Below are 26,819 nucleotides of genomic sequence, written 5' to 3'. Positions count from 1 at the left end.
ATTTCTTGGAAGAGTTCCAAGCAAGAGACAGTGGCAGATTCTACTTGTGAATCAGAGTATATTGCAGCTAGCGAAGCGGCAAAGGAGGCGTTATGGCTGAGGAACTTCATTGGAGACCTTGGAGTTGTACCAGCTATTAAAGAGCCGATGGAAATTTTCTGTGATAGTGAAAGTGCTGTTGCCTTAGCCAAGGAACCAAGGGATCACGGGAGATCCAGACACATCGACAGAAAATACCATTTCATCAGACATCGGATCGAAGAAGGACTCCTCGTGGCAAAGAGGGTATCATCGGATGAGAACCCGGCAGATCCCCTCACGAAGGGACTGACTCGGGTTAAGCATCTCCAGCATGCTTGGAGCATAGGGCTGAAGGATGATATTAGATTTAGTAGTTAGATAATCTTGAAATTTGTAAAGTGTAATTGACATTTGATGATGAATAAAAGTGTTTTATTTATGAGTAAAGTGTTGCTATCTCTTGTCGATCGTTTACTATATTTCTTTTGCATGTTTTGACTTCCAGAATAATTTTGTTTGGTATAACATATTATTCAAACCTCCACAGTCGGTCATATGTCGGAAGTAGGTATGAATCAAGACTGTCATGTTTGGTTGTAGAGGTCTGGGACAAGGCTACAACAATCATGAGTGCTCATAAGTTCTGAGCATTGGACTCAACCCACGCTCACTGGAATCACTTCATGGAATTCTATCTCGAGTGATCGTGAGACGGTAATATCATATAAGTCTTTAAACCTAGAGATATGATTTGTTACTTACGAGTTGGTTATGCATTGATTGTACGAAAAACGCATTGGTAACTCGATGTTATAAAACGTGCTCTTATGTGTAATTCAATGAGTAGTAGAACAAACATATGAGTCGAAGTTTATCTGTTCCTTCTTGGATTAGAAGCTGATATCTGGGCCCCTCGATGATTTTGTTTTGACCTATGTACCGGGCCCGGTCAGAACTAGATTGATGTGTTCAATAAAGTTCTTTGTCAAACAAATCGGAAATCGGGAAACAAATGTTGGACAATAAGTAAGACATTGTTCCATGTATTTGTCCGACTGATATCTAGAACAGAGGATTATATGATCACTTATCTTAAATGGCGTACCATCATCTTCTCAAGTTTCGAGAAACCTTGTAAAGAGCTACGATTGCCGATCGGTTCCTGAAGTCATACTTGCAGTAATAGTTACTAGACTTATCCAAGTGGGAGACTGTTGGATAAGGTGTCTAAGTCCATAACTATTTCTGGTATGTACTTGACCCGACCCGGCATGGTCCATTTGGGTTGCATGGCACCATGCAATTGGATAAACTAAATGAGAGAAATAACGCTTGGAGATTATTAATATATTATAAGTTCTAATATATTAATAATATTATTTGATTAGTTTGATCAAGAATTAATTTAGAATTAATTAAGTGATCAAAAGATAACTAATTAAATATATGGGTTGATTAAGTAAATCATCCATATCTTGTATAGTGGGCTAAAAGGCTCCATGGATCATCAAGTTGGGTTCCACCCATAGGATGCTCCATGGATGCTCCATGGGAGTTACAAACCCATGGGTCATGGAAATGAAGAGTCATGACACATTAGGGTTTAACCCTAGATATGTCAACACTATATAAGAAAGATAATCTCCACCAAAATCGGTTGACACAAAGAAATAGAGGGCTTGGCCGATTTGAAGAAGTGAGTATACTCTCATAAGTTCTTCCAAAAGCATTTGGTGTTGTGTGAAGCATTTGAGGCATCACCACTTGAGGTGCTAGGCTCACAAGGTTTCAAGGAACACAAGCAACAACAAGGTAAGTTATTCTATCTATACTTTATGTTCAAATTGTTCCCCATGTATGCTAGATAGGATATAACCTTGGAATTCAACTTTGCATGACAAATTAGACAAACATAGATCCAAGGTTATTAGGGTTGCATGTACACTTAGGAAGTGTTAGAATGCTCAAAACCCATCACCTATGGTGAAGGGTCAACAATCCTCGGCTATCATAGTTGAAGGAGGAAACCTGGCCCACAATACGCTCACTCTTCTGATGTTCCTCCTTTATAGCCTCCTGCTAGGCCTCTCAGATCTGCTCCAACAACGGAGTCACCACGGTCATCCGCATGCAGATATCCCTGATCGGCGCTGCCTTGCGGCTAAGCGCGTCGGCCACCACATTGGCCTTCCCCGGGTGGTAAAGGATCTCACAGTCATAATCCTTCACCACGTCTAACCACCGATGCCACCTCATGTTCATATTCGGCTGGTCCATGAGATACCTCAGACTCTTGTGGTCCGTGTAAATAGTACAACGAACCCCATAGAGGTAAGGACGCCAAATCTTGAGGGCAAAAACGACCGCCCCCAACTCCAAATCATGCGTCAGGTAGTTCGCCTCGTGAGGTTTCAGCTGCCTCGAAGCATAAGCAATAACATGTCCTCTCTGCATCAAAAGTGCGCCCAAACCTGAGATGGACGCATTGCAATATACGACAAAATCCTCCATGCCCTCCAGCAGAGCTAAGATTGGCGCCTCGCACAATCTCTGTCTCAAAAGCAGCCTGGTGCTCAGGCCCCCAACGAAATACCACGATTTTCCCCGTCAGCCTGGTCAGGGGTACGACTATCTTGGAGAAATCCTGGATGAATCTCCGATAATAGCCGGCTAATCCTAGGAAACTCAGAATCTCAGATGGAGACATCGGAACCTCCATCTCATCACAACCTCCACTTTGGTCGGGTCAACCGATATCCCATTCTGTTTGACAAGGTGCCCAAGAAACTGCACCTCGTGCAACCAGAACTCACACTTGGAGAACTTAGCATACAAGCTCTCCTTCCTCAAAGTCTCCAGAACCTCTCGCATATGCTCCTCGTGCTCCTCCTGCATCTTGGAGTAAACCAAGATATCATCGATGAAAACTATCATGGACCGATCCAACACTGATCTACATACGTGGTTCATGAGATCCAGGAATGCGGCAGGAACATTGGTGACCCGAAAGGCATCACCACAAACTCGTAGTGGCCATAGCGAGTCTGAAACGCAGTCTTCTGCACATCCTCCTCTCGGACCCTCATCTGATGATAAACCAAATGCAAATAGATCTTGGAGAACCAAGATGCTCCCTGTAGTTGGTCAAAGAGGTCGTCAATCCTCGGGAGTGGGTAACGGTTCTTCACCGTTACCTTGTTCAGCTCCCGGTAATCAATGCACATGCGATGCGACCCGTCCTTCTTCTTAACAAATAGGATCGGGGCTCCCCAAGGCGAACTACTCAGCCCGATAAATCCCTTGTCTAGCAGCTCCTGCAGCTATGTAGACAACTCCTACATCTCGGGAGGATCCAACTGATACGGTGCCTTGGCTATAGGAGCCGCACCAGGGACTAGGTCGATCCTGAACTCCACCTGTCGCTCCGGAGGTATCCCAGGAAGCTCCTCTGGGAACACATATGCGTAGTCTCGCACCACCGGAACGTCGCTCACTGTCGCCTTACCCGCCTCTCGGTTATCCATAAAATATGTGACATACCCGATGCAACCATGTTGTAGGTACATGTTGTGACCTCTTGCCATGGATCACCAACTCTCCCCCACCTGGGGTCATGACTCGCACTAGCTGTTGTGTGCAATCTATCACCGACCCAAGCAGAACCATGCCTATAATCACATTGTTCCCACGCAACGGAATGGGAACCAAGTCTACCAGGTAGCACTCCTCGAATAACATCAGCACACAATCTCGGAAAACTGCTGATGCTCGCACCGATCAATCATCGACAATCTCTACCTCTAAAGGGCAATCCAACATGCCTGAAGACTCAAAAAACCTCTTGCTGAGCGTAAGAGAGACAAAAGATCGAGTGACACCTGAATCAAACAACACCTGTACCGGAATACCGTTCACATGGAACGATCCTAAACATGTACACACAGAACATATATCAATATCATAAACATCATATAAATATCAGGGAGGAAGAATCATACCCGTCACCACATCGGGTGCGGCGTGTGCCTCCTCGGTGGTCAACTGGAAGGCCCGACTCCTTACCAATGGAGCCTCTGACTTGCCCTGCCGGCCATTAGTGATCCGTAGGGTCTCTGGGGCTGGCGCCTTCACCGGCGCTGCTGATGTCAACTGGGGGCAATTGGCCTTCTTATGGCCCCTCTGGTTGCAATGGAAACACAACAACTCAGACGTCTGAATAGTGGGTGCAGGGGCGGTACAATCCCTGCTGAAATGCCCCATCTTACCGCACTTATAGTAGCCAAACACTCCCAACCTACAAACTCCCTCATGCGACTTGCAGCATTTCCGGCAACGGCTATGGCTCCGTTGGCCTTTCGGCCTAGCATCTGATCCCTTGGGCTTCTTCCCCGAAGCCCCAATCACTTGCCCCTCCTCGGCCCTCCTCTTTAGGATGTGCTCCAGATCGATCTCCCTCTCCTTTGCCCTGGCAATCATGGAATCCAGGATAGGGTACGCTGAAATACTGACATGTTCCCGAATGGTAGCACGTAGAATGTTATGGTAGCGGGTCCTCCTCATGTCATCATCTCCCGCATACTGGGGCACTAGTAACGCCCTCTCCCGGAACTTGGCGGTGATCTCCGCCGCTGTCTCAGTCGTCTGTCTCATATCCAGGAACTCCAGGGCCAACTGCTCGAGTTCTACCGCAGGTGCGAACTCAGCTCTGAACCAGGTCACAAAATCCGTCCATGTCATAGCCTCAATAGCCGAAGCTCCCAAAGAGTCACCAACTGACTCCCACCAATCCCTGGCCCGATCCCTCAAACATCCCGCTGCATATCGCACCTTCGACGCCTTGGGGCAGAAGCTAGTCAACTATGCAGACTCAATGTCTACAATCCATCGTCTGGCAGCAATGGGGTCCTTCACCCCATGGAAATATGGCGCACCACTGCCCCTGAAGTGCTTAAAGGACAGCGTGCATGATCCTGACTGGTTGGTCGCCATGTCACTCCTGAACGCCCTGAGGCGATCCTCCATCAGATCAACAATCCCTTCCTTGATTGACCCAAAGATAACCGGGGTCGCATTAAGGATGCCTCTAGTGATCTCAAACGCAATAAACTCGCATAGCCTCTCATCTACTGGTTCGGAACCTGAACCCAATCCTGATCTCTCTCCTGAACTGCCAAATGTTGGCCTCAAACGTAGTACCACCATTCTGCAATACATAACGATAATCGTCAGTGATACTGATACATTTAGAGGGATCACATCTATCACAAGTTCCCTGGTCTTGCCCCAACCTTCCTTGATTCAAGTACGAATCCTCTGCTTCCAGTAGTACGGGCCCATACTACCTTCCACATCTATCCGTACTTTCCTCAAGAACTGCCTCGACTCCACCAAGTCCCTTCTACTGCTACTGATCTCTGCTATTCTCATCCTAGGCTTGCCCTAGGGTACCCCTGACTCGACCCTAACCAGTCCTCAGTTGCTGAAGGCCTCTTTGTAATGCCACTTAGCCATTACCTGAATACAATCACATGCAACGAGGCCCAAATAATCCTTCGAGTAAGGGACTCATCCCTACGACGGTTAGGACTCAAACAAGAGCTGTGAAATAGGGTCAAACCCAATCCTCTGAGATTATCCAACCCTGATCACATGTGACTTTAACGTATTCAACTAATAGCTAACTCCCACAACTAGGAGTTCCACAAAGCACAAAGCAAGCAACATTCAGACAAAAGGGAACGATGTTAAGAAATCATATCCTCATAACAGGAAACTATACTAGCATACAATGCTAAGCTCATACTATCAGGCATAACCTATACAGGCTATCCTACTGCTTTCTACTCAATACTAGCATGCAATTCTCATAAGCTGAAACACATAAAGCAGACACATAAGGCATCATTCCTATATCCTTAGTCCTATGCTAACATGTTGTTCTACTAAAGCCGATAAACATAACATAAACTTGCATGGGTACTTTGGGGAATACTTACTTGAGCTTGGTCGGTCGCGTACATCACCCACTTTGTTCTTTCTCAAAACTCGTTTAACTTATCTTTTAGAAAACCATTTTCTTGTAAAAGCTTTTAATCCCTCGATTTGAGTCCAGACACCCCCGAGGGTGTGTCCGAATCCCTCAAACCAGGGCTCTAATACCAACTTGTAACATCCCAAATTTCAAGTCCAAAAAATTTCATTTTAATTAACTGAGTATAATACATTCATAAGAAAACTACGTAGAAATATATCATTCCATAAATCAACATATCATGTCTGAAAACCCAAATCATAAAATAACAACATGTCAGAGTACAATCCCAGAATATCTCAAGTGCGGAAAATCAATGCGTGTGTATGATGTGCTACTACCGCGCCAACTCCTTCTCCTTCGCTGAAGAGGTACCTGAAACCGAAATTGTAAACTGTAAGCACGAAGCTTAGTGAGTTCCCCCATCGTACCACATACCATACAATCACATAACATACATATATTGTCAGGCATCTATGGGTGTCTGACCTACCCCTTCGGTCCTGTCGACCGGATACTACCTAGCATATCTGGGTGCTGGCTTCCCCTTTGGTCATGTCGACCGAACATTGCCTAGCATATCTGGGTGCTGGCCTACCCCTTCGGTTCTGTCGACCAGATACTGCCTAGCATATTTGGGTGTCGGCCTACCCCTTCGGTCTTATCGACCGGATACTAGGGACTATTTCATCCCTCTACTACTACCACATAATATGTATCGCATAATCATATTCTATCTAGTATGACTACCCCTCTTTGGCTCTATCGACCGGAAATCTTGGGGACTATCTCCCCTACTGCTACTGGCATATAACATCATATCATACTGGCACATAACGTATCAGGTAGTAGCAAACATAGATGAATATCACAAAGACAATCATCTAACATACAACTCCTACTGGTGGGCCGACATTGTGGCCGTAGACCCATCACTACTGGAAGGTAACTCACCTCGTACGAGTAGTTGTTGATAACCTGTGCGGGAAATCTCTGTCTGCGGCTGCTCCGGAAATCCTCCGGCTATAATCCCCACAAAACACTCAGTCAGAACATGATATCCACTCTTAGGGTAAAATGTCTATTTTACCCCTGACTAATTCAAAGTCAAAGTCAACTTCCAATTGACCTGACTCGCGCGAGTTGGGCCGCCAACTCGTTGAGTCCCTATCCTTTTAACTATCCTCATCTACGACTCTACTCGTTGAGTTTAGGAATGACTCGACGAGTTCTCCTTCTATACGAACATCGAATGAACCTTCATCCGACACGTCGAGTTGTATGAACAACTCGTCGAGTTCATCCTCATCTTATGAACCAGTCCTGTCCTCGACTCACGAATTTGTATGATATGAACAACTCGTCGAGTTCATCTTCAGAGTTGGGAGATTGCCTTGGACTCGCCGAGTCGGCTCATCCACTCACCGAGTCCTATGAACTCCAGGACTATGGCTTATCCCAATACGTTTGGGTCACTCCCCCGGACCCTCTAAAACCTTTTCTGACACTCAACTAGGTCTCTTTGAATCATAACATAAAAGGGAAGCCTAACCTCGGACTCGTCGAGTCCCAAGAACGAATCGCCGAGTCGATACTGTCCAAGTCTATTTCTTCAATTTTTGATGTACAACTCTTGTCCAAATGATATATCTAGGTCCCTAAACTCGATCTAGCACGTAAAGTTACGAACTTTACGTGTATGCATGGGACTTTGAGCCTAAAAGGCTCTAAAAGAGACTCTTAAGTTGCATGGGGGCTTCCATGGGTGCAAAAGCAACCCTTTTTTGCCTTGTAACTCCTTCATGGACCTAGATCCGAAGCCTCAACCCCAACCATGCTTGCAATCATGGTTGGTTACCAAGAATGGCTTATAAAAGCCCTAATTCTCCCCAAAAAGGGATCTAGCAAAAGAACAAGCAAGGTATCGACTTTATACCTTCTAGGAGCTGCAAATGATGCACAAACTTGAACTCCCTTGGTCTTCTCTTGATCCGTCAAGCCTTTCTCTTCCTTCTTATGTTCCAAAACCACCAAAAACCACCACAAAGGCTTAGATCGTTACACAAATGAGTAGGGTTTGATATGAAGAGTTCTGAGGGCAATAGGGACGAAGGGTGGCTGGATGAGATGCTTAAATAGGGTGCAAACCCTTAGATTAGGGTTTTGTCCAGTTAGAGTCTACTCGTCGAGTCTGGAAGCCGACTCGACGAGTTCGTCATTTAAATCCCGTATAAAGTCTGCTTCTACTCGACGATTTGGGCCTTCAACTCGCTGAGTCCCAGGCCAAAGATGCAAAATACTTAAATAAAATACATATCAGGAACCGGGTGCTACAATTTGGCATTTGACATTTTTGGCCCCCCTTCCAAAATCCCCTATCTTAACCTATACAAAATCGGTCCTAAATGTTTATTTGGTCAAATTCTTGGGTCAAACACAAGTTTTCCCAACCTGTCACTTTTGGTCTCTAAACTTTAAGAGTTTTCATCCGACGCCCAAACTCTATCATAGTTTTTATTTGATTTATTGACAAAGTTATTATTGTTATTGTTCAAAAATATTCATTTCATTTATTTCACTTCAGTTTATTTATTTCACTTTTTTTTAGCTTTTACCAAAAAACCCAAAACTTTTAGTCCCACAAACATGATGTTACACGTTCGTAGAATGATGGTTAAAAAATTTCCCTTTCAACGTTTGTATAAGGAAGAAGAAAGGAAGGGTGAAGATCAATTAAAATAGCAGGATATATATGAGAGGTAAAAAAACATAATGACCCTTATGTGAGGGGCATGTGTTTGACCTAATGAATGCAATTTAATAAAAGTTAAAAGCAACGCTCCAACCCACGACAAAATATGTTCATAAGGACCATTTATACAAAACTAAAAGTTTAGGGACTTAAACCACTAATTTGTTGACAAATACAATGACCAAATATGATTGATATGTGATTGGGATAATGACTTAAAAGGGTAATGTATTTTTTTTGTACACATTTAGTCACTGACTTTTATTTTCGTCCATATTTACCCCCTTTAACTTGTTAAACTGTACACATGTAGCCCTTATGACCGGTTACTTCATGTTAGCCGGTAAAAATGACTTAATAGGGTAATATATTTCTCACTTTGTGCACATTTAGTCCTTAATATTTTTGCACACATTTAGTCCTTAATATTTTTTTTGTTACACAATAAGTCATTTTTGTTTTTGTACTCATTTAGTACTTATGAATGATTTATTTAGGTTTTTCTCATGACATCTTACATGGGATAGCCATATGGTGGTGGGATAGGATGAGGTGGTCCTGCTATATGTTGTAGGCCAAGATATCTGGTGTGGGCCGACTGTAAGGTGTAGGCACGAAGGCTTGAGAAGAGTGGCTGGGTTAAGGCGGCATGCTGACAAACTGTGGGTATTCCAGTCTGATGACTGATTGGACCTGTTGCATGTTGGCATTCCATTCAGATAACTGATTGGGACATGGTATTCCAATATGATGAGCGTGGGCTCGTTATGCATGATAATGCGTTTGTTGTATCGACTATTTTGGGGAAAATTCATTAAACTTTGTGCTTACCCAGTTGTTTATGTTTTCAGGTTCTATCGTCGATCGTGGAAAGGCGAATGCATGATTATACACACTCATCAACAGTATTGAGGATTTTGTGTTTCTTATATTACTCTGATTTTCGATAAATGTATTTTGGAAAAAACGTTTTTTTTCTTAATAATGGATTTATAATTAGGGATTTTGCTTTATTTAAAAATGAAAATTTTTGGTTGTAAAAATGAGACGTTACACATAAACATTAACAACCGTACACAATTCATCAATGATTGTCCCACGTAAGATGTCGTGAGAAAAACCTAAAGAAATTATTCATAAGCACTGAATGCGTACAAAAACAAAAATGACTTATTTTGAAACAAAAAAAATATTAAGGACTAAATGTGTACAAAAATATTAAGGACTAAATGTGTACAAAATGAGAAATATATTACTCTATTAAGTCATTTTTCTCGCTTAACCTGGAGTAACCGGTTATAAGGACTGGATGTGTACAGTTTAACAAGTTGAAGGAGTAAATATGGACGAAAAAAAACCCAGTGACTAAATATGTAAAAATCGAAAAATATATTACCCTTTTAAGTCATTATCCTATACGATTTTACGAGGGTTAAATATCCTAGTGAGTGGGTGACAAATGAAAACATCAACAAGACGAGGGGATGTTCTCGTAAGTTTGCAAGTCATCCGAGAATTCAAAAAGCTTTTCTCACATCCTATGCACCTTTCAGGTAACCGAAACACCCACTCACATCCAACCGTCCAGATAACCTCCCTCTTAAATTTCACAAAAAAGTATTGGCCGTTGGATCTAAATTTAGGGGTTTAGCAATCCCCTCTTCAAACCCGCCCACACTCTTCTACCCTTCCAACGCAAAACACACGCAATTCTCCCCTCCACCGCCTCCATCTTTTCACCACGGTTTCCCGTCCAACCACCGGCGGTTTTTCTGCCGCCTTCTGCCGGTGATCATTCTCTACGTCATTTTCCGTTCAAGTTTTTGACTTCTTTTCTCCATGCTATTGTGTTTTCCTTGAAAAGAGAAGTGTTATTTTTTAGAAACTTAATTTTCTTTTCGATAATCTGGTTTTAGTAAAGTTTTTTTCCATGGACGATCGATTTTTGTTTTTGCCACTTTCTTCAAACGATAATTATCGTCCAACTGAAGTCTAATGCATTTTTGTGTTGATTCAAGTACAATGTTTTTCGAAAGGGATTATTTTTGCATATACTTCTCTGCAAGTTAATTTATTTGAACTGTGCCGATTCAGAGAAAAAGATGATATTTTGTAATATTTGTTTTTGGTAATTATTACCAATTTTGTTATTGATGTTGATATTATTCTTACGAGTACATGCCGTGTATGTTCTTCTTTGTTAACAATTGTAGAAATTGGCCACCGATTTTGAATTTTACTTTCAATTTGCTTCGTGTTTCAAGAATCTTGTTCTTTCTATCTATATAGAATCGCATATTTTTTTTCTCTGAAACTGACGCATCTTTTAGCATAAAGAACGTCACTTTATATTTCAAATTTTCATACGATTCTGAAATTTATTCGTTTAACACTTCCAAAGTTAGTGATTTTCAGGTGATAATAATAATTTTCAAAGATTAATATGCCGGGCGACAAGAAAATTGTGCAATGTATCCTTTCTATATTCCCTTTATCAGTACCATATTGTATGCATGTCGCAGTTTAGGACTTGTAATCTGTTTTATTTTTTGCTTTTTATATATATTTGTGGTTTTGATCGTCAAAATTGATTATTATGGGGAATAACTTTGTTCATATCATGATCATTATTCATAAGACTCTAGATTTAGGTTTGTTCAGCATTTTGAAATCAATCAAAAACCTAGAATTGGCACATTGAATTTTAGTAGGAATCACAGATAATTATTCCATAAATAGTTGAGAATGTATCATAATGTCATGCCTCTTAAGTCGTGGTTTAACTTGTTTTTGTCCATTGATTCTATGATTTTGCTTAACTCTCTTAAACAGCTGACTCATTAGCCAAAAGAGACGATCAAAATCTGGTAATACAGTTTTTTAAACTTCACTCCTTTGTTTTCTTTTGTTAATATTACTGTATTTCTCTGAAATATTATTAAAATTCTTGTTTTAGGGTTCAAGAAAAGATGTCATAGTTTCAGGTGTGTCCTCTTCATCATCAGGAGTTCATGATTCTTCTGCAAAAGGTGGTGTTGGCAATGGAAACAAAGCAGTTTCAGATCAAGGTGCTCACTATTCATCTACAAGCTGTTATGATTACCAGTATCCAGGTAAGAAGTTTCATGGTTACACTTCACATGAGTTATATATACATATATAATTATATATCTTTATATTGTATGGTTTAATTTTCAGAAAATTATTTATTTGGTTTGATTGTTTATTTATACTAGGACACAATGGAACATATAGTCAACTAGATGGATCTGGTCAAATGAATTCCAATGGGGCTGTTTACTCTGATAATGGTTCACTTCTTTACTATATGCCAAGCTATAATCCTTATGCTACTGGAGCTTATATGGGTGTTGATGCACAACAACAACAACAACATCAACAACATCAACAACAACAACAACCCTACTTTTCTTCATCAGAAGCCATGCCATGTTACTCATCTTTTGGTGCAAAATCTGTTACTGGATCAAATGGGATGAAAGCAAATGATTTGAACTCCAAAAGAACCATGAATTTTTACACTGGAAAATCTCTGAATTACCCTTTGGACATGAAGTCAAGCCAACATTCCACACCTTCTGTTCCTAAGTCGATCCTTCAGTCACAGCATTTCAGATCTCTCAACAAGGTATTTGTTGATTATTTGACCTAAAAAAAGTTGTGTAATAGTCTAATAGAAAGAAAGGCAAATGAAATGTTTTTGTTTTTTATATGATTTTGTTTCAGTTGAATTCTGCATATCAATCTGGGGGTCTTCAAAAAGGGTACCAACAATCTGGAAACTTCTCATCATTTTCTTACCCAAATCAAGCTCTATTTTCAAACTACTCAATGAACTATTCTTCTGGGGGTAGACTTTGGAATGAAAACGAAAGATACAAACCACGTGAAAAGTCATACAACAATGGAGAATCTGAAGAACTTACACGTGGCCCAAGGGCACAAAGCGTAAATTCACATATTGAGGAAGAAAAAGTTGGGTTCTCATTGAGACGCGATAAATACAATCTTGAAGAGTTTCAGACAAAGTATGATCATGCAAAATTCTATGTCATCAAATCATACAGTGAAGATGATGTTCACAAAAGCATTAAATATGATGTTTGGTCAAGTACACCAAATGGAAACAAGAAGTTAGATGCTGCTTATCGTGATGCTGAAGGAAAAACTAATGTTTTTCTTTTCTTTTCTGTAAGTGATATTGATAGTCTACTTTTTATTTTTTATTTTATTTTTGAATTATTGTTTAATTTAAAATTTTATTTTTCAGGTTAATGGTAGTGGGCAATTTGTCGGTGTTGCTGAAATGATTGGATCAGTTGATTATGAAAAGAATATGGATTTTTGGCAGCTTGATAAATGGAATGGTTTTTTTCCAGTTAAATGGCATGTTGTGAAGGATGTTCCTAACACGCTTTTGAGACACATAATTCTTGAAAACAATGACAATAGACCTGTTACATACACTAGAGACACTCAAGAGGTAATTTTTTTAAAAATCTTTTCACATTCTACTTGTTTTTTTATTAATGAATATTGTATTGAATTTTATATATTTTGTTTAGGTTGGTTTAAAACAAGGTTTGGAGATGCTTGAAATTTTCAAAAGCTATTCGGCGAAAACGTCTCTGTTAGATGATTTGAGCTTTTATGAGAACAGGGAGAAGATGCTTAAAGCAAAACGGATTAGTAAAGCTGCTTTTCAAACAGAGGTAATTAATTTAATACTGAAGAAATAGCAATGTGCTTTTGTTTATTATATAATGTTGTATTTTGTTTTTGTTTTTTAGAATTTAAAATCAGGAGAAAGCAATGGGTTGAAGGATCCGACATCTTCTCTTATAAATCTTACACGGAATCTGTCTATTAATTCTAACACACCAAAATCCAGCATTGGTGATAATAAATCTGGATCGTAGAAATTGGAATTGGTGTAGCTTGTAGGGTTTTAGGTATTATGGTTTTTATTGATTTTTACATTGAATGTCTTTTGTAGGGATTGAGATCACTTGTCTTTTGGTTGTTTTTGTCTGCTGTTTTTTTGATGTGTTTTTGAGATGTAAAAATCAGGGTTTTCATCTTCTTTTGGTTGATTTGGGATGGTAGTTGAATGGCACATATGATTGGACTTGCTTTACTTTTTTTTTTTGTGCTTTGTTGAATATCGTTAGTTTTCACGTGTTCATTGAACTATATAGTTTTATGTCGATGTTGTCTTATGTTAGAAATTCATGTGTATTCTAGATTCTAGATGTCTAGTAATGTTCTTAATAGGGTATTTCCAGTGGGGAGTTTTTGAGATGTTTTAAAAAAGAATAATAATTGTCTCCAGCCGCTCAATGTTTTATTTTCAGTTTTTAATCCGTTTTAAACCTGCATATTTGGATATCCTCTCAGCAACATTCTTGTTTATTAGTCACTCTATAGATTATAACATTGTACTTCATTTTTTGTTAGAAGTATTGTAATTCTGTCTATTGAAAGTTTCTGTTAATTTAAAAGCTGGAAATAACATTTTTTTGAATGAGGTTTGTGGTTAGAATTTAGTATCATAAAATCTGTATTTGCATCATATATATTTAAAAAAAAGAAAGCCAAAACCATGTAAAATCCTTTATTAAAAGATATTTCGTATTTGTTTTTGTTTAACGTTATTTAACATGTAAAAGATGATTTTATATACAATAATTATGTTTTAAAATTTACATTTTATGTTATAATTACATTATTAAAACAGTATACAAGACTTGTTAGAATAGGATTATAGATTTATAATAAGCTATAAATAATAAAAGAAGCTATATTTTATCTTACCCTCTCACATAAAATATTATAAATGATTGAAAACATTTGTTTTTAATTTTTATAAGATAACTATACCCATATCTATGGTCACACAAAATTTTTTCCACCTTAGTTTGTTTTTACCAAGTTAATATGACAAAAGGAGATGATAAGTTACAAAGATGATTAAAACCTGTTATTGGAGTCTAAGAACACACAAATAAAAACAAACAATTAGATTTTCTTAAAAAAAAGAAACTTAATTAAAATTCCAACAAAAACCAAAGTAAATATATCCTAATCAAACAAATATTCGAAACATGCCCACTAAGCATCCATTCATCATGCCACATAACCACCTCTAAATTCATGAAAAAGGCAAAAAGTGTTGCAATCAAATATCAATATAGGCACAGTTTACTTATATGATCTAAGTTAAGAATCAAATATCAAATTAACTTTGCGCCACTAAATTTTTATAGAGGTAAGCGTGTTTGGCAAAAGTAGCTTTTAGCTGGAAGTGGGTAGTGGTTAGCTGGTAGCGTGTAGCAGGTAGCTGGTAGCGGGAAGCTGTAGCTTTTATTTGTTATATGAATGTTTGATAAAAGTAGCTGGAAACTTTTGAAATATATAAAATTACATAAAAGGACAATTGATTAAAAATAAATAAATATATAAATATAGTTTTAAGGGTAATTATGGAAATTAATTTAAAAGCTCAGGAGCGTTTTGTTAAACGCTACATGAAGTAGCTTTTAGAATCGAAGCATTTTGTTAAAACTAAAAACTAAACGCTCGTAGTGTCAAACAAAACTTTTTGTTTAAACTAGAGCGTTTTATCAAAAACTAAAAGCTAGAAGCTCCCAAACGCTTCCAAAAACTCCGTACCAAACACGCCCAATATCTAACAGTGACACACCAACAAACCTATGAAAATACATTGATATTTCAAAAATTTTCAAAGTGCCATGTTTTAATAGGACAAACATAAATAAACACAGAAAATACATACAACAGAGTTTTGAGAGAAAAAAGAATGAAATTTATATCAAAAACAACATCATACTTTTAAAGTAGATTGTTATTAAGGTACATGTTAGTCAGGTTGAAATGTAAAATAAATTTGAAGTGTGTCATCTTAGTACATATAACCTATATATAGGGACCTAAAATGTGAAGTTGATAAAAAAAATCAATTTTTAGAGTTGTTTTGACTACACCTACTTTAAAGGTGAGCATAGGAGAAACAATTCGTTCTTTTTCATTTATTTTGGCAATACACATAAGTGTTGGACATATTTTGGTCATTTTTGTTTCGTTTTTTTATCTGTCATATTGCCTCAACCTAACCCATTGCACTTAAACTTGTAGATGTGTGTTTCGGTGTTTTTGGGGGCTGTTTTAAAAGTAAACCCAATTATAGCAATGTAGTTTGAAAATATTTTTAAAAATATTTTAAGGAAAAAAACTTTAGAAAACCATGTTATAAAGACCTTCCGAGTACTTTTTTACTCCTTTTATTTTGCCTCATTTTCTTCATTTAAGAAGCAAGTCGTTCATATCCTTCTTCATTCTTTTTTTTTTTTTTTTTTCTCTTTTTAAACCTTCAAAGAACAAATCAAACCTTACCAACAACAAGATACTTTTTTGGGAAAGCCATATTTTACCTCAATGCCTAAATAAACCATTATATTTATTTTACGTCCATTTTAACCATTATTAATATTAAAACTGTCTAACCTCTCTAATTTATCCTGTAAACCCTAAGGAAGACCCTTCGTCATTTGTAAGCTGCCATCAGACATACTAAAAGGAAGAAAGGGAGCAGGCTCGAGCATAAATCTTCGTCGATCAGGGGAAGCTTCACGAAAACAAGGTAATTAATCAAGATTTGTTGTTTAATCTGTTTGTCGAAGGAATAAGTTCCCGTTGAAAAGGAGTTCCTACCTCCAATTACTTGACGGTTCTGTTGTGGAACTTGACAACAAGTCAAAAAAACTATCTTAGATAGCCTTAACGATCTTTCCTTTTCTGCATTACGTGTTTTGGGTTTTGCATACAAAGAAGATCCTCCATAGTTCACTACATATAATGGTGATGAAGATCATCCTGCGCATAACCTTTTACTTGATCCAACAAATTACTCTTCAATCGAAATTAACTTGATCTTTGTTGGCTAAGCTGGACTCAGGGTAAATAGCTATATGCTTAGTCTTCATTTCTATACTTAGATTTACAAAGTACAATGTCTTAAAGTAAATGGCGGTATTGATTTATCTGTGAAGGATCCTCCACGTAAGGAAGTTAGACAAGCCATTGAAGATTGCAGAGCAGCTGGGATTCAAGCGATTGTGATAACAGGAGATAACAAGAATACAACTGAAGCAATATGTCGTGATATTGGTGTATTTGGTCAGCATGAAGACATCAGTTCAAAAAGCTTAACTATCATGTATCGGGCAAAACTGTCTTGTTTTGAGACAAAAATGCAACCTGTAATGTGTTTGTTTCATTCGATTTTGTTTCTTTTATTTGGTTCAATTTATGTTTGTTTTTGTTAAGTTTTGTTTGGTTTGGACAAAAACATATAAATATACTCAATTTTCTGTTAATGGTGGTCATTTGGTGTGTTAAAAACCCAATTCCTCACCAAGGGCAAAACCGTCAACATCATAAAAAATAGAAAAATGTACTCTTGAAAACATGTAATTATAATCATTTTTCTGTTAATGGTGGTTGTTTGGTGCGCTAAAAACCCAAATGTTCATCAAGGGCAAAATTGTCAACATCCAAAAAAAATGCAACATAATAATGTTCCGGTTTCTCTTTTGTTTGACTCGAAAATTTGAAGTTATTTTTCAGGGGAGGTGTTCATGCTCTTAAAAGTTAACAAATTGGTGATTGGTTATGTTCTCTTTTCTGTCCCTGTTCCGGAATCAACCTGTTCCTGTCCGGAGTCAATCTCCCTGTGCAGTTGATGTTACTGCTCATTTTTTGATTCCATTCCAATCTTCATTACATTCCATTCCTGTTCTAATCTTGATGTCACAATCTATTAAATTACATTATATTCTTCATTCCATTCCAATCTTGATTCCATTCCATAACAAAAACGTTAAAATTGTCCAACTATAACACAAGGGTAAAACTGTCCAACCATAACAAAGGAACCCGAAACAATCCAATTACTCACAAAACCATTTTATAACAGTTAGAATGTGCATGTCTTGATCATTGCTTCAAAATAACAAAATTATATTCTAACTTGTAATGGATGCATACACCTAACTTGATATAATACATAATTAGAGATTTTACATTAACCTATTGCCTTATTCTTAACAAATCTCATGTTATGAAACTTCTCCACAACCTGAAGTCACCGGAGCTTCATGCAATCTCGCTGGACACCTTGCGTTTACTCGCGAGAGAGAGTGAGAAGAACAGACGGTGCTTGATTGACGCAGGCACGAATGGTGCAATGATTTCCTTGATAACAAAGTTTTATAAGGAAAGTCTAACTATTACTGTAGGACTCGGCCAGGTGCTCAAAATTCTTCATCTTTCTTGTCTAACTATCCTGAGAAAAAGCATATCGCCAAAGAAGATCATGATTTAATTGATTCTTTACAACGGGTTTTAGGTTTTGACAACATGATAGGAGATGACTGATCGTTGATGTCCAAACACATGCAATTTTGCTGCTCGAAATGGCCATGGAAGTAGCGAGTACAAGTGTTTTAGAGAGATTAAGGTTCGATTTCTTTAAACAAACAATAAATGTCATAAGGAATAGAACCTCACCACAAGCACCAGAAGCGGACAACGGTCTTAAGAATGTTAAGCGATGTTCGAGTGCTGATCATAGGAGAGCTCAGTTATTTAAGGTTGAAAACGAACGTAAAAGAAGAAGAGGAAGGAGATCGTAATATATGAAGCAGGAGAATTAGATGCAAAACATTTTTGTTACCGGTTCTTTAAGGATGACCGGTTAGATTTATTAAAACAATAAAGGTGAGAAATAATAATGGTTAAAATGGACATAAAATATATATATAATGGTTTATTTAGGTATTAAGGTAAAATACATACGATTTTAGAGCAGTTTTCCCTACTTTTTTCTGTTTTAGCTAATTACACACATTATACACTAAAAAAATGAAAAATGAAAAAAGAAAATGCAAAGACATAAATTAAAGTTTGATGCTAAAATAATACATAAATAGAAGTAAAAAAAGAGTTGATTAAATGAAAAGATGGTGTTAAAAACATCCACAAATTTCACATACCAGTAGAATCAAAACCAGAAGATGTAATAGTGAAAAGTAAAAAACTCACCTTCCAGTCAAATGTGGTCACATTTTTGCTCTTATCATTTTTTCAAACTCTATAGTGTTTCAAAACATCAACATTAGAGATAAGAATTCTATAGTTCTTTATATGAGCAACATTAGAAATAAGGATGAGCAAAGTGAAGTTAGCGAAGTAGTACTAATCAGAGTACTTTGGTGGTTAGAAATTACCATGAAGTAATAAGATTTCTATAGTTCTTTCAAAACATCAACATAAGAGATAAGATTTCTATAGTTCTTTATATATGTTTACCTAGTTTTTTTTAGAAATAGTCATACGAAAAAATATAATTATTTAGGCAATAAATTAAAAAACATTGACATATGAACGAATGATATGAACGAAAAACACATAAAACTGAATAAAGTTGAATAAAAGAACAAACACTAACATAAAAGAATCGTTATATAATGTAAACGAACAAAACGTTAAAAAAACATCAATGAATATATTTAAATAAAAAGTCAAATGTATCAAAAGCTTTTTAAATCATAAAAGTAAATATAAATAAATAAACTACCACATACCATACAATAACATATAAAGCACATACTGGGTCTTGCCCACTGCATCAGATCGAAATCCGAAAACTGCATCGGACCGAAGTCCGAAAACTGACCAGGGCCTTGCCCTCTGCATCAGACCGAAGTCCAAAAATTGCATCGGACCAAAGTCCGGAAACTAACCAGGGCCATGCTCTCTGCATCGGACCGAAGTCTGGAAACTGAATCGGACCGAAGTCCGGAAACTGACTGAACATAGCATAGCATAATCATAACTACCAGCATAAACACATATACTGCATATTGCATCGGACCGAAGCCCGGAACCCATAACACAAAAACATGCTTGAATCACAAAGACATCAAGCACACTGAACAACTGCATCAGACCAAAGTCCAGAACTACTGCTGACTAAACGGGCCGACATTGTGGCCGTAGACCTGTTCCTACTGGAAGGAAAACTCACCTCAGATTGCTGAAGTCCCGTAGACACAATCCCACACTGCTGAAATCCCGCAGACTCAACCCCAGCTGCTGGATGACAAATTCCCGAACTGTCAACACCAAAATAATACCCAATTAATAATTGGGTTCCAACTCATAACCATAAGTCCATACTTGAGTAAAAGACTACTTTACCCCTATCTTAGCTTGACTCCAGCCGAAGGCCCAAACCAAAGGCCCAAAAGTCTAAAAATGGACCAAGGCCCAACTATGGCCCAATTTTCCAAATTGGGACTAAACCTCTACATGGACTTCCCTTAAGGCCCAATTATTCAATCCAGTCCAACATGTATCATTCTAAGAGCCTAATATCATACAACCATCTAGGCCCAAACTATGGCCCAATTTTCCAAATTGGGCCCAATCCTTCATATGGGCCTTACCCTAAAGCCCAACTAATTACTCTAGTCCATTTGATTCTTCTTGGATGGCCCAACACAAAGCCCAAGTGAATATTAGGGTTTTCTCACTTAGCCCATTAAGGACTTAATCCATTAAGTCCTTTACTCTACTAGATAATTGATATGGAGAAATTGGGCTTAATACACAATCCAATCTCAATGGCCCAAAAGTGGGTCCAATAAGTCCAAGGCCCAAATACTTGCAATTAGGGTTTTTCACTCAAACATGGCCCAATAGGCCCAAAACCAATCCTTAAGCCCATTAGGGTTTTGCTTGGTCAATTAGGGTTTGCTAGTGGGGCACCACCCACTACCACCTCGGGTAGTGGTGGTCAATGGCGGCTCATGGTGGCGGCCACCACCTCATGGTGGTGGTTACAATTCTTCTCATTAATTCTTTTGCTAATTACAATTACAATGCCCAAATTCAAAATATCACACATACACACACACACTAACTATTAAAACACACACACATACACACACACACATCCACCCTAGTGGTGGCCGGCGGTGGCACGTGGCCTTTCCCGCAACTTCCGATTACTCAACATACACACACACTTAACACAATAAGCAACAGTACACACACACACACACACCTAATCACAAAGCAAAACCCGCATACAATCGTCCCTCCCCGGCAGCATGCGGCGGCTGACAGCAACTCCCGGTGTCTTTTCTTGGCTACCCAAAACGTCCAGCGACATAGGCTGTTGAGGAGGTGCCAACAGAAACAACAACACAACAACATGGCTTCTGGCTTCGTCGACAAACACAACAGCGGAAACAGCTCGTCGTTAACTAACATGGGCAACGACACCAACGGCGATATCGGGCGTTTAGAAGCTTGCTGGCAACCATGGTTGGCGGTGGCTCATGTCTTCAGCGGGATGGCACAGTGCCGACTCGTTCTTGCTGGAAACGAAGCAACCATCGACGGCAGTGAGGTTGTGGCGACGTTTGATGGTCGATGACCTCCACAGAGGTGGCGGCGCGACGCTGTCATGGCAGGAGATGGGGGCAACGATCCACTTCCAATCACTATCGACTAAGAAGCAGCATCCCACAATGGTCTCTGTCTTCGGCAGCGACGGGAAGGCACCTACGGTTGCTCGTGGTCGGAGAAACAAGGGGGAAAAGTCGGTGATGGCGGCTGGAGGAATGGAGGTGAAAAGGGTGACGACTCAATCCAAGAACGCTAGGGTTAGGGTTACGGAGGGGATAACCTTATATACCCGGTGCCTTAAAACATTTCCCCATATTAACATAATCGATCCCTCCTTTATTCTTTTCTTTCAAAATAAGTTCATATTTTACACTTTTAACCCTTCCTTCCGAAATCTTTACAAACTGAATCCAAAACTTACATTTTAAACCCTGATCCCATAAATTTTTTTCATAATAGATCCCTAAATTACCAATAAACCCTTCAGTCTTCAAGTCTTTTCAATTTAAGTCCATAAATTACCAAACGCACCCTGACCTCCGCAATCCTTTTCAATTTAATCCCGAAACTTACACTTTTAACCCACGCTAATCCCATTTATAACATTTGGCTCCCAGAACCAACCACTCACTGAATATTATGGATTTTAGTGCTACCACACTTTCAAAAATTATATATATAATCATCTAATAAATGGGGTGTTACTGTGATGCCTACGTGGATCGTGACAAATGTGACACCACACACACTAGTCTAAATAAAGATGATTTTTATTAGACTGGAAGGTGCACAAGACTCACTCACTGTACTATGCAGTGGGTTGACATGGCGGTATGGATAGCATGGTGAACATCATACCGTATGATGTTTTTTGTGCGGTGACCATCACAATTAGGTACCATCTAATCATATGCTTCTTTCCTTTCTTACTAGTTTTTATAAAGTATAATTAAAATCTAGGGATTATGACCCAATTAGATATTTTTTGGGGTATTTTTCAAAATATAAACACAAAAAACTTGTTTCCACAAATAGACATGCATTTCGTGGAGGTGCCTCAACGGGCTCCGTAGAATTAGGATACATTTTGTGGAATGACAATATGGTAAATTAAGGAGGGGAATGTGCATAAAATTGACATATGGATTCCTCGGAAGGAGCTCCGCAAAAATATACTTCTAACATTTTTATTTTATTTTTTGCCACATGTATTTCTTGGAACAAAAGTTTATTTCGAGAAGCCCTCAGATGTAGCTCTAAAGAATGTCGGAATCCATGTCTATATGTGATTTTTTTTTTATGTCTACTGTTTGGAAAACACCTCCAAAGTATATCTATTATGGGCATAATCCCTAAAATATATATTGAAAAAATATAGAAAAAAATATTACAATTCATAGCTATTAATTTCTTTCAAATTTCTTATAGAGTGATGTAATGTTTATACATATTTGAAACTCTGGTATAAAATAAATTTATCTAAAAAAGTGAGAAAGTGAAGTATTACTATTTTCTAGAGGAGTTGAAAAATGACACGAGAAATTTATATGATAGAGTACTTGGTGTGATCACTATAGATTTTTGAGGACCTTATAGATTTATGGGTAAAATTTTATATTATTGTAATATAAATATATAATTTATTTATTTTTAAAAAAAATTAACCACTATGAAAAGACGATGAGTTTTATTACACGTGTAGATTTTGGGAATGAATGATTACTAGCAAAACATATGTTTGCTTATTCACACAGACCTAATAGTTTGTATCACATGTATGCTTATTCATATAGGCCCAATAGTTTGTATCGAGTGAAAGAATACATTACATGTAATGGTGTTCGATGACAGTTCATTGCAAAGCCTTTCACCACTATTCGTTGCTAAACCCCGAAACTATACATCTGTTGTTAACCTGTCGCTAAAGTCATTAGTTGCCAAAAGTACCCATCACAATCCTTTGCTAAAAATATTCGTGGCTATTTTGATGTTAAATATCTATGCCAATCCATGACAAATGTGTTACTATTTGGTTGGTTAACCTTTGGTTTCACAGTTGGTGGGAAACAAAATGTAGTGAAATAACAATGGGAATTCCAACATTGATTTTAAATCTTTCTTCGCAAAAAATTGGATACCATACAATATGAGATTGGCTCTTTTTTGTCATTTAAACATGGTTAGCCACTTTTTACCTTCAAAGGTCACCCTTAGCTGATTGGACGAACCTTTGTTGAGTTGGATGCCACGTCATGTTAGCGTTGCTGACTTGTCTATAAGCGGAAAAACGGCCATAATGGGGAAGGGAAAAACTTTAACCAACAAGCATAAAAGCTTTATGAACAATACTTTTTCCCTTCTTTAGAAATTGGCCACAATAGTTTGTACACTTTGTCAAGTTTGATCTAGATTTTAAAGATTTCTCAACTTTAGGAATGAGAAACACTAATGTTTAACTTCATTAGACTTTTGCCACAGGTTTTTCAAGATTTGGCAAATTTACTCCCTGCCTCAAAAATAGCCCCATCTTTAATTCAGATAGATCTCGAACCTTCTCTCATTTCAATTCCACCACATCCCCTCTCTCGATCATTCTCTCTGATTTAACCTAAGACTTAAATAGTTTCAGTAGCGACAAATAATCGGAAGTGTGTTAAAGAGATGAAAATCAAACCTCGAATCGACGGTGTAAAAGAGGAAGGTCTCTATTTGTCGCTTTCATTATGCCTCTTGGGTTATTCGGCTAATGGTGTGTGTTGAAAGCGAGGGGTAGGTAAGCAACCCAAAAATGTATCGATCACTTACACTTACAAGAACATCACAGAATCCAATCGGCATGAAGGGGAAATGGTGATGGTAGCGGGAGAGGTTGTTCAACCGGCTAGATCGGTATGTTCAATCCGATTCTCACTAGCGCCATCACATGAACCACTTCGATTAGGGTTTACCTCCCTTAATTTCACCTCTCGTTTGTTGCCTTTGGTTGAGCTCATACACAAAATTGATTGTCAACTCCTGTAACAACCCTATAGTATGAAGAAGAGGAAGACGTCGATTCAAATTTTAAGCCCTTTTAGCATCAAGACAACCACGATGAAGTACAGGTATGTATGCACCCTAGTTTTTTCTGTTATATTGAATCCATACGAGAAATATAGTTGAGAGGCACAAAATTCTTTTGGGTATTTTCATCCTCGTCATTGGTGGAACATAACATAATTTGAGCTTGGTTGAGCAATGTGTAATTCGATAGATATGCATAAGATATTGCTCCTACAAACTGTTTCAGTGGTTTTGCTTATTCCTCAAGCACCTAATGTTACCTTATAGTTTAACAAGGGTATACTTTGCTTTTTTTGGTATGTATTTTCAGGGTGAAGAAAAAAAAAAATAAAGAGAATTAGGAAAGATCTTCTTAAGGTTTGCTGACATTGTATGTATTCATTTTCATAAGGTGTTGAATAAAATATTGATATTGAAAATCGTTTGGGTTTGTTTTCCATATATCATCATGTGTTTCAAATTCTGTATATGGTTTACATAAACAAGAACATGAAGCATTGATATAGAATACTACTATTCCTAAATTTGGTCAAGGTTTAATATATGGTTTTCGTCATTCCCTTCTTCCCTTCTCCCTGTGCAATACTACGCTTGATACATACCTGGTTAGGAGGGAATTAAGGAAAAGGATCATTGCGCGTGACTTGTAACATCCTGAAGGTGAGGTATTCATAATTTCAACCCTATAATTTAATTATGTTGCATTCCAGTCCCTAAGTAGAAGAATGTGTCCATTGGAAGCCCTAGTACGCTGGGCGTACATCAGCGTACGCGGGGCGTACACGCCAGGTTTGGAAACCCTAAATTTTAGGGTTGAGCCCCTATATAACCATCCTTATAGCCTCATTTTCCCTCACCTCTTCAGCCTCCACTCTCCTTGATACATTTTTGCAAACCCTAATCCTTTAAGTGTGTTTTTTGAGCTAAAGTTTGTGTTCTTGGTGGGTTGAAGGAAGAAAGAAAATATATTGAGGAGCCTTGGTGTGGAAGCAAGCTTGTGGATCTAGGATCTTGCCTCCTTGGGAAGCTTCAGAAGGTATAAAGCTTTGATCTTGACTTGTATTTCCTTAAGACCTTGCCATGAGAAGTTTTATGAGTTTTTAGTCCCTTTTCTTGGCCTTGATGAGTATGAGTTACTCTAAGACCAAAGGACCCATCCTTTCAGAAGATTTGAGGTGCATCAAGTCATAAAAATGCTATCTTGGTACTTGCATTCTAGTTATAAAGTTTTAAGTGGTTAAGATAAACTAGGGTTATGGTATTGGGGCTTATTAAAGCATGCATAACCATAAAGTTGGAAACTTCATGGTTTGGAATACCTTTTTAGGATTAGATCTAGAATTGGACATTTGGACTTGTTAAATTAAGCACTTAATGGAGGTTTTGCATGTCCGCAGCGTACACTGGGCGTACCATGGGTTACATTGGGTGTACGTGGTCAACTACCCGTTTTTGGTCAAGGGCTAAGTACGCAGGGTGTAGGAGCTGAGTATGTTGGGCGTACTCAGCTAGGTTGACTTTCTGTTGACTTTTAACCTAGTTTAACCTTATGGGCATTTTGTTATGATGCCTAAGGATCAGGTTTCTCCCTGTGTATAGGTGGCATTTAGAGTGGACTTGCGGAGCGATATTCTTTTCTACTTCCTTTACGGATTTGTGAGGTGAGTTTTCCCTCACTGTACTTTTGGGTCGAAGGCATTAAGGCCGACCCCTTTGGATTGTTATCCTGGTTTATCGCATGATTGTATGCTGTAGTGATCTGTTAGATCTATATCCTGATATATAGGATGATGCTATGCTTAGTGATCTATTATATCTGTATGACTGTATGTATATGCTAGCTAGGGTTTGATATGGTATATGTTGATATGTGATGGTATGTTGGGTTGAGGCGGTCCTGCTATGTACTGAAGGCCGAGAGACCTAGGGCGTCCCGGATAGACTGTAGCCTCGAGAGGTATACCAGTCAAGCCGAAGGCCTGAAAAAGTTCCAAATAGGCTGAAGGCCCGATGATGCATACCAGTCATGCTTAAGGTTCTGTGAGCATACTAGATAGACTATAGGCCGGTGGGGCATTCCAGTCAGACTGAAAGGCTCCATATGCATGCTGTTTGCTGTTGATATTATGATTATGTGTTGTGTTGGTACTCTGGGGGAACTCACTAAGCTTTGGGCTTATAGTTTTGGGTTATGTTTGTTTCAAGTACTTCAGACGATCGCGGGAAGGCGAAGGTGTGACCGTACACATCCTCATGTTTGATTTATGATTTTGGGAAATTCTGATATGGAACATGTTTTGAAAACTATGTTGTAAACAATTTATGATTTTTGGGTTGGTTTTAAAAGTTTAAAATTTTCATGATTTTTATGGATGTTACATGACTTCTACTGATTACGTGAGTTCCTTATCAGATTTACTTAGGTATATTAGATTA

The 26,819-nt window shown here is 38.3% G+C and overlaps 1 protein-coding gene and 1 long non-coding RNA gene across 4 annotated transcripts; both read left to right on the top strand.

Annotated features, from left to right (window-relative positions):
* Positions 1-10,307: 10,307 nt before the first annotated feature.
* LOC145053831 (uncharacterized) lies at positions 10,308-13,962 on the top strand. Of its 3 annotated transcripts, none has more exons than XM_079001939.1 (9): positions 10,308-10,592; positions 11,220-11,275; positions 11,637-11,671; positions 11,761-11,917; positions 12,041-12,453; positions 12,552-13,016; positions 13,096-13,308; positions 13,391-13,537; positions 13,616-13,962. In XM_079001939.1, the coding sequence occupies exons 2-9, from the start codon at positions 11,248-11,250 to the stop codon at positions 13,742-13,744; spliced, it is 1,587 nt and encodes a 528-aa protein (XP_078858065.1). In that variant the 5' UTR covers positions 10,308-10,592; positions 11,220-11,247; the 3' UTR covers positions 13,745-13,962. The 3 variants fall into 3 exon arrangements, with proteins under 3 accessions (XP_078858065.1, XP_078858066.1, XP_078858067.1); XM_079001940.1 differs by having other exon boundaries at positions 10,469-10,592; positions 11,206-11,275; XM_079001941.1 differs by having other exon boundaries at positions 10,475-10,592; positions 11,210-11,275.
* Positions 13,963-16,237: 2,275 nt separating this feature from the next.
* Positions 16,238-17,170, top strand: LOC145051514 (uncharacterized). Its single transcript, XR_013683668.1, has 3 exons — positions 16,238-16,485; positions 16,677-16,801; positions 16,895-17,170. It is a non-coding gene; the product is annotated as an uncharacterized LOC145051514 (long non-coding RNA).
* The last annotated feature ends 9,649 nt before the right edge of the window (positions 17,171-26,819 follow it).

The sequence above is a fragment of the Lactuca serriola genome, chromosome 5 (assembly GCF_051521515.1).
Source record: "Lactuca serriola cultivar US96UC23 chromosome 5, Lser_US96UC23_V15, whole genome shotgun sequence".
NCBI classification, from domain to species: domain Eukaryota; kingdom Viridiplantae; phylum Streptophyta; class Magnoliopsida; order Asterales; family Asteraceae; genus Lactuca; species Lactuca serriola.
The sequence above is the reverse complement of the archived record's forward strand: the minus strand, read 5'-3'. Positions and strand labels throughout refer to the sequence as shown.